The following is an 8758-nucleotide window of genomic DNA, read 5'->3' as shown; positions in this document are numbered from 1 at the left end:
AGGATACAGAAGCAAACATGAAGCCATCCCTGCCCTCAGTGAGCTTAATCTCCTTAACATTTATAAGTATTTACTCTACGATGAGTAGAAGCAGCTTCTTCTTCTTCAGAAAGGTGAGGGGACCTGAGACCTGGGTTCCAGGCCCAGCTGGCCTTGCCTAGCTCATCCCTCTTTGAGCCTATTTTCCTCATTTGTCCAATGGTCTCTCAGCATCTACTCACTGGGTGAGCACAGACAAGTTGCTTAACCTCTCTGAGCGAATTGTAACTAGGTAACCTTTGGGAGGGAGGTCCTTTCTAGCACTACATCTGTGATACATTGATTATCCCCACATTAAAGTGAAGAAAGTGGCCTTTTAGAGAGACCAATGTAGAGAGATGATTTACCCAGAATGGAAAACTGAGCCCAGGGCTTTCTGGCTCCAAGTTCAGCATGTGATCCACTAGGCTAGTGATTACAGGCATTTCATTTATATCACAGTTTCATTTTTGCCAAGTCCTTTATATCTTTTATCTCCTTGAAGCTTCACAACAACCCTGGGAAACAGTACTATTATTAGCCCCATTTTACAGAACAGGAAACTGAGGCTCAGAGAAGTTCCATGATATTCCCCAAGTCAGAAAGCTAGTACTTATAAAATATAGCAGGATTTGAATCTGAGTCTTTCTACTTCCAAATGCAGGACACTACCTGCTTCATTGTACTGAGGAAGGGGGTCTTATTCAGAAGGGCCAGCCATAAGAATTCTGACCCAAATCTCATCTGAGAAGCTTTTCCACCCTGTTTGATATCCCGTCCTCTCCTTACACACTTACACACACACACACACACACACACACACACACACACACACACACACACACACCCTCCCCTTCTTGCTAATCACCATCTTCCTTCATCTTCTTCTGTTGACTGTATAATTGTAAATCTAGAGTCACAGAGGGGTCCTAGTGGTAATCTTGTCCACACTTTTCATTTTATGGGTGAAGAGACTGAGGCTGAGGGAGGTGAAGTCACTTACCCAAGGTTACAGAGCGGGAAACCCAGCTCTCTCATGACAGTCCCTGCAAAGCCGGAGTTGGCATTTGGAGACCCTCATTTTCAAAGCGACCTTTCCCCAGTGCTTTTGTTGGAGCTGGCTAATTTTATGACTGTTTAGAGGGGCAGAGTTTTCCGGTTCCTTGCCGGGCTGCCCTTCACTAGCTGAGATCTCTGCTCCCCTGAAACATCCTGCTTTCCCAGCCTGATCTCAACACAGACACACACAGACCCTGTGCCAATTGGCAAGGAGGCATAAGAGGAAGTAGTTAACGGTCCATTCCACTTTCCTGTGACTTATCTGAGGTAAGGTGGGGGAGGAGAGGCAAAGAACCCCGCCAGCCAGTCCTGCCCAGGAAGAAGGGCCCAAGAAGGGAAGCAGGTCCCTGGAGGAGCTGTGAGCGGGGGAGGGCAGGTGCCCACCCCTACAACTGAGCTTGGCCAGAGGTGGCCTTCTGCCACTGTGGGCAGCCGGATGAGGCCGCCAGGGAAGGCTGAGGGTCAGTGAGTTCTACGCCCCAGATCAGAGCCAGTGCGTGTCACTGATGACGCTTCCCACCTCTCTGGTGCATGGACAGGAAACAGGAGAATAATATTGATCGAGGGAAACAAAAGGCTATTTATAAATTTTCACACACTGAGTTCCTAAGTCGCATGGACTCCAGGGCCGAGAGGAGCCCGAGCCTGGGCTCACATCAAAACTTGTGTTCTCGTGAGAAAGTTGGGACCAGTTCTTTACCAAGCCTGGGGAAATTGACCCCTTCAGGGTGGACTCGTCAAAGGAGGGTGAGAGAATTAAAGCCAGGCTCTTCTTCCTCAGGGACTACTCCTGAATCCCAAGTCTTCTCGGCTAGTGTGCAATGGAGAGTGTTGGGCTTAGAATCGGGAGGATGGACCTGGGTTTGAATACTACCTCAGCCACCAGCAGTGTGACTCAGGGCAAGTCACTCTGCCCTGCCTTAGGGAGGGAGGGGAGAGAAAGAAGGAGAGGGAGAGAAGAGAAGGGCTGGCAGACAGCTGGGATCTGCCCATGGCTCCCTCTGCTCTGCTAAAGCCCCCCCCCATCCCTCTTCATGCCAGGGCCTTCCTCCAGCATAACCTCCTGCTATCCTGATGCAGCTTCCCATACACAGTTGTTCATGCAGCATTTTCCCCATTAGACTGAGTTCCATGAGGGCGGGGACTAATTTTGCCTTCCTTTGTATCCCCAGTACTTTGCACCATTCTTGGCCCTTAGTAGGTGCTTAACAAATGCTCCCTGACTTGACTCCTACTATGGGTTACCCCTTTTCAGGTAGATGTCCCAACAGAGAAACAGTATGGTCTAGCAGACAGGGGACTGGGCTTGGAGTACTGAAGACTTAAGTTTGCCTCCCACCTACCCATTTAGACATGTGACCCTGAGGAAGTCACAGAACTTCACAAAGTTAACTGCAGGCTCTAGTACCCTGGCCCAAATTTGGGGAGCTTGACTGGCTTCCCTGCAGCAGTGACCATTCCACCCTCAAGACAGAGGGTTGATCTGCCTTAGAGGGGACTCTCACCTCTGTAGCAAACAGTCACCATTCCTTCCTGACTCAGTTTCCCTCAACAATGGGAACAAACATCAAGGACAACTTTTCAGATGAGTTTGGGAAGGTGTGTGAGTAGCTGCAGTGTAGCTGGTCTGTACCCACCCTCCTCTCCAGTTCATAAGATTTGAGGCTGGAACAGTCACCTCGTGGTCCAAACCCCTCGATGTACAGATAAGGAAACAGAGGCTGTGAGAGTATGTACCTTAGAACTAAACTGCTTGGAAGCAACTTCGGTGTCATCTGGTCCAACCCCTTCACTTTTCAGATGAGGAAACTGAGGTTCAGACAGAGTGTATGTCACAGAATGTTAGAAAGACTTTTAGAACCCAGGATGGCAGAACTAGGAACAGTACAAGAGTTCACCTAGGCTACCTTTCCGCATTTTACAGAGAAGAAAACTAAGGCTCCAAAAGCCTCTTAGTAGAAGAAATCATTCTAATAGCAGGTATCTATGCATCGCCTTAAGGTTTTAGAGTCCTTCACATAAGTCATCTCATGGCCCTCAGAACTACCTTTGGCTCAAGGCATTACTTTTAATCCCTGTTTTTCAGATAAAGAAACTGAGTCTGAGACTGGTTAAGTGACTTTCCCAAAGTCATACAGATAGTAAGAGCTAGGATGCCAAGTCAGGGCTTCCATCATGAAAATGAGTGTTCTCTACACTGCACCTATTATTAGCTCCTGTAATTTCTAATCCTACTGGGAGGATATGCCCCAATTAAAAAAAAAAACAAACAAGAGTTAAGTGTGATCTCCCCTTGAGGTTGGAGAAGAAAGGACACCAGGGCATTCTGGCTAACCCAGCTCCCACTGCCCTCCCACAGTCATCATCTCCACTCTGTCCAAGAGCAGAGAGGTCATCCCCTAAGCTCATTAGATATGTTCTGCTCCATTTACCACACAGTCTCGAGTGGACCTCTCTGGAGGGGTTAAGTCATACTGGAAAAATGGCTAACCCCCTGCCCTATGCAGAGAGTTATAAATAAGCAGCCTTTTCTTCTTGCTCAGATTTAGCCTGGAACATCCCTCCCCACTCCATCCCTACCCCCAGTACCTTCTACAGAAAGAATACTGACCTTAGGAAGTCTTCAGCTTTGGGCTTGAGTTCTTGCTGTGTGACCTTGGACATGTCACTAGCCCATCTGGTCCTCAGTTTCTTCCTGTTTAAAAAGAATGAGACAGTGGGCTAGATGAGTTTTTGAGCCTCTTCCAGCTCTCAAAACCCTGTGCTCTTTCCAGTTTGAACATGCCAGGACCCCACACCTCTTAGAAGGGTGAACAACCATTTAGCTTGTACTACAGACCAGCATGGGATCAATTCCATCTAGAAAGAGCCACCTTCTAAAAGGAGCCAAAGGATCCAGACTCATGCAGTGACCTCCCTCTCACCTCAGTCCCTGGCAGAAGTGATGTGGCTTAGTGAAGAGAGGGTTAGATTTAGGGCCAGGGAGACCTGGGTTCAGATCCTGCCTCAGGTGTCTACCAGCCTGTGACCTTGGGTATCGCCCTTTGCATGAGCATGTGGCCCAATGTGGTGATTACTTATGCACCCATTGACTCCTGCCTTGGTGGCCTTTGTCATGGAGCTTGCCCCCCCTCTCCCCCAGGTACTACAACAAGCTTGTCCGTAGCCTATTGGAATGTGATGATGAGACAGTGACCAAAATCAAAGACAGCCTGATGAAGAAGATCGGCCCCAACATGGCCAGCCTCTTTCACCTACTGCAGACGGACCACTGCGCCCAAACGCCGCCCCGGGCTGACTTCAGCAGGAGGCGAATGGCAGAGCCTCAGAAACTGAAAATCTTCTTCAGGAACCTCCGAGGTGAGGAAGCTTCCGCCTCCCACATCAAAAGCACATCGGCTGAGAGCGCGTAACACAGGCGGGGTGTTCAAACCCTTGCCAAGATAGTTTCATTTTAGGGGAGATAATGTGCCCATCTTGAGTGTACTGTGCCTGGTTTAACTTTTTAAACATTTTTATTTCAAAGTAGTTCCTCTTATCTGTCCTCCCTTTCCTCCCATTCCCATTTCCCCACCACCACCCCATCCCTTATAGACAATTGCATGAACTAGGCTTCTGTATCCAGTGTCCTGTCATTTCGATGGCAATGTCCCCAAGAACCAAACAGATGTGACCCTACTGCATCTTCCCCAGTGGAAACCACCCTTGTCCATGCCCTTCCGCAATTGGCCCTCCAACCCCATCCGTCTGCGCTGTCTCTGAACCACCAGGGTTTTGAAGACGTGGAGCCCTTTAGAATAATTACCCCATGGACTTGGCCACTAGGGACCCACTCGGGGCGTAGTTGCCCGTCAACCACGCCAAGAGATGTCGAATGGAGCTCGTGTTATGAATCTGTGCTGGCCATGGACGAATATGAATGCACTGCTTTCAGTCCATGGGTCCCTGGTGATCTGAAAGTGTATGATTGCGATTCCTCTGACGTCTCACTTGCTTTTGTATTGGGGGCTCACTATTAAAGTGCTCACGCCTCATTCCCCAGCCTGTCACATTGTGCATTTCGATAGAGAATCAAACTCCTATCTCCATGTACTGTAACTGCTCAGAGCTTTAAAAGTCTCTCTAACACTTGTCTTAAAAACTAGCATATCTAGGGTCTAACTGTGGAATGTCTAGAGCTGAGGACTTACATACTGTAAATAAATGCCAGAGAAGGCTGCTTAGACAGAGCAGCAAATAATAATAACTTTACTGCCTAGAGATCTAGCCTCATGACGTAGCTTTGCTTTTCTCTTTCTGGGAATAGGGTCACTTCTCTCATGACTAGAAGTACACATACATGCTCTTGTGGCCTTTTTTATCTTTAAATATAATTAAAGGGGTAGATGTTGCTTCCCTCCAATCAGAACCTGAGATGGGTCTCTATTCATTGGATCAGGGTTTCTGATGAAACCCAGCTGAGGAGCTGACCTCTTGATTGACCACCTCAAATCTGGGGTTTTTTGCTGCTCACTTCAATCTGGCTCAGAAGCAGCTCTATGTCCCACTCTGGGAAAGGGAGTTCCCAGAGCAGTGTGTTCTGTGTCTTAGGAATCGTCACTTCTTGGCAAGCCACCCCCCACGGCAAAAGGATGGTGAGGATAAGAGACAGGTAGCTCACCATTCTCTCTTTTCAAGTGCAAGGAGCCAAAGGGGTTCATATAATCCTGGGCCATCCAGCCTTAATAGAAATCGCCAGTATTTTATGTTGTCTCGTCTTTATCAAGTCACTGGCCACCTTTAAATGGCTGGCGAGGGATGGCATTGCAGCTTTTTGGGGAGAAAAAGATAGAGACAGATGAAAATACCCCCCCAACCTCACCCCACCCCATTAGGTGACTCATGAGGCCTCAGTATCATGAGTGACTTCTCAATACATATTCAGAAGGTTCTCAAGGTCACTGTCCTTGAACGTGGCAGTCCCTCACAGGCAATACTGCCCACTGAAAGTCAGGCCTTCTAAACTTGCTTAGATAGAAACCATTGGTGCTTCATTGTCCCTGAAATAAATGCAGGAGGTGACCCCGTCCTGTAGATTCCCAGAGAGAGAGAAGGGATGAGGGCAGAGTAGGTCTCTAGCTGAAGAGGAAGCAATACAACCAATCTTACCACAAAGCCTTTAAACTAATCACTTGCTGCCAAGGCACCCAAAGCAGCTGTGTGAATGTTGCTGCCCCCCCATGAAGCCCATCCTCGGGGCACTCAGCAATGAGCTGAGTCTATTGACCTGAAGGGTCACCTGCAGCTCTCCACTCCCAAAGAAATGGGCACAATGTCATCTTGTAGGGCATTGGGTGAACCATAGTCTGGGTCCCCCTTTATCAGGTAGGGTCAATGACTTCTCTAAACAAGAAAAGCTAATGACTTTTGTGTCCATATCCACACTAGCTATCCCACTGAGCTAGGATCCCAATGCTGCTGTTGGGATTTCAGCAAAATTACCGGGGAATGTCTTACATCAGTCATGGGAATTCTTTCTTTTTGCTGTGGTTCCTTCACACCCCTCTAAAGTATATATACATATATGTATATATGTGTGTATATATGTATATATACATATGTGTACATATATAATTTATATATTTATGGAAAGAAGCGATTCTTACTTGTCAATTTTCTTTTTTTTTTTTTGCTTCCCCCTCCTTCCCACTCCTTCGTCCCAGCTCCTCCCTACCTACTGTTCCAAAGTTTTTGTCTTGCATTCCCTGCCCAGAGTGATTTGGGGGCAGATCTCCACCTGTCTGCATGATTCTTCTCTTGTGATCTGGTTGCACTTTAGAAAATTTTGTGCCATTATATTTGCATTAATGTATTTATAATTTAAATGATATTTAGGGGGTTGGGGCTGAGTACTGGAATAAACAGTGAGCATATCTGGCATATGTCATTATTTATTGTTGAATTACATTTTAAGCTCCATGTGCATATAAAGGTTATTAAACATATCATGGTAATGAGAGATTCAAGTTATTTTCTTTGCTTATTTTTATAATTAAAAGATACCATAGCATAATATGAAGTGAATTCCTTCTGAGACAAAAAAATAAAGTGTTAAGTTTTATTTTTTGCCCTCTTTGGTGTCTTTCATTGTTCTTGAAATTTTCATATGGAATGACATCTCACCATGTAGGATGGCTTTGGAGGGTCCTTAGCTTCATCCCATGGGCATCAAGGAGCCAGTTTGGGAGATTAAAAATAGGATCTATCTCAAACCATGTCCCCAAGCTCCTTAGCTTTCTAGAGAGGCTTCCTAGGGTGCTGGGGGCTCTTTCCTAGGTGAAGTTAGACTGGGGGAAATGAATGAATGGTTTCTTATTCCTTCCTCTTCAGCTCTGCATGGTGACCTTAGGCAAAGTTCTTTATTCCTCTAGACCTCAGTTTCTTCTTCTGTCCAATCAGGGAGTGGGGATAGATGGCCTTTAAGTTTCTTTCTCATTCTAAACATGAGCCTTGATGTTATCTTTAGATTACATTCCCGTCTACACACTTTTCTGGTCTTTCAGTTCCTGAGTATTATTAACAACTAATACAAGGGTTGCCACCTATAGGCAGGAAATATATTACATCTGTTTGATCCTGACAGCTCAAAATTCCCTTTCCACTGCTTTTCCACCAAATTGGCACAAATCAACAGCTTAGTAATGATCGTTATGGGCATCACTTCAGACCCCTTCCCCATGAGCATGTGCATCTGGTTACAAGGAAAGGAAATCACTCCTTTTCTGTACAATTAAGGCTTGGTACCACATAATCTTGAAGGTTGCTACCAGCTCTAATCTGTGGTCCTAGGGATGGTTTAATTCTGTGAATAAAGCACAGTTCAATTTATTGTCACAGAATCTCAGAATCTCCATGTTGGCAAACCCCGACCTGAAACAATGGTCTTGGAGTTAGTCAGTTGTTGTTGAGTTATTTCAGTCCTGTCTGACTCTCCATGACTCCTTCTGGGGTTTGCTTGACAAAGATATTGTAGTAGTATGGCCATTTCCTTCTCCATATCATTTTACAGATGAGGACACTGAGGTAAATTGGATTAAGTGACTTACCTAAGGTCACATAGCTAGTAAGTGTCTGAGGCTGGACTTGGACTCAATAAGATGAATCTTTCTGACCCCAGACCTGGCAGTCTATCCATTGCATCACCGCATTTTACAGATAAGGAAATGTAGGCAGTTAGAGGGAAAGTTGAGTCACCCACAACACAGTAAGTGTCTGAGACAGGATTCAGATTTGTGTCATCCTGCCTCTAGGACCAGCGCTGTCCACTGGGTTATTTCGCTGCCTCAGACACAGGCACTTGACCCTGAGCAAGTCACTACAACTCTGTCTGCCTACATCTCTTCATCTCTAAAATGGTGATAATAAAAGCACCAATATATTGTATGTCAGTCAATAAACATGTGCCAGGAACATAGTAGGGATGCAATACAAATAAAGACAAAGACTGTCCCTGTCCTCAAGGAGCTTACAATCTAATAGGGGAAAGCATTACACAAAAGAAAGCTAAATATCTGAGGAGAAGGTACCTGGCACTGGGGCATGATGGAGAAGTCCAAAAGCATTTTGCAAATCTTAATGTAAATGCCAGCTATTACCATGGTCAATTTGTTATTGGGCAGCCAGGATACAGAGAATAGAGTGC

General features: G+C 46.1%; 1 protein-coding gene across 1 annotated transcript in view; it reads left to right on the top strand.

Moving 5' to 3' along the window:
- STC1 (stanniocalcin 1) overlaps nucleotides 1-7177 on the top strand; it is a 15480-nt gene extending 8303 nt beyond the window's left edge. Inside the window, exon 4 of the mRNA XM_069066866.1 lies at nucleotides 4220-7177. Coding sequence (XP_068922967.1) covers nucleotides 4220-4490 — 271 coding nt within the window. The 3' untranslated portion in view covers nucleotides 4491-7177. The remainder of the gene's footprint in view (nucleotides 1-4219) is intronic.
- Nucleotides 7178-8758: the final 1581 nt, after the last annotated feature.

Source organism: Petaurus breviceps, unplaced genomic scaffold (genome assembly GCF_028583685.1).
Source record: "Petaurus breviceps papuanus isolate PSGF00001 unplaced genomic scaffold, PetGlider_PUasm1.0 139, whole genome shotgun sequence".
Classification (NCBI taxonomy): Eukaryota; Metazoa; Chordata; class Mammalia; order Diprotodontia; family Petauridae; genus Petaurus; species Petaurus breviceps.
This window is presented reverse-complemented; position numbering and strand designations above follow the sequence as displayed.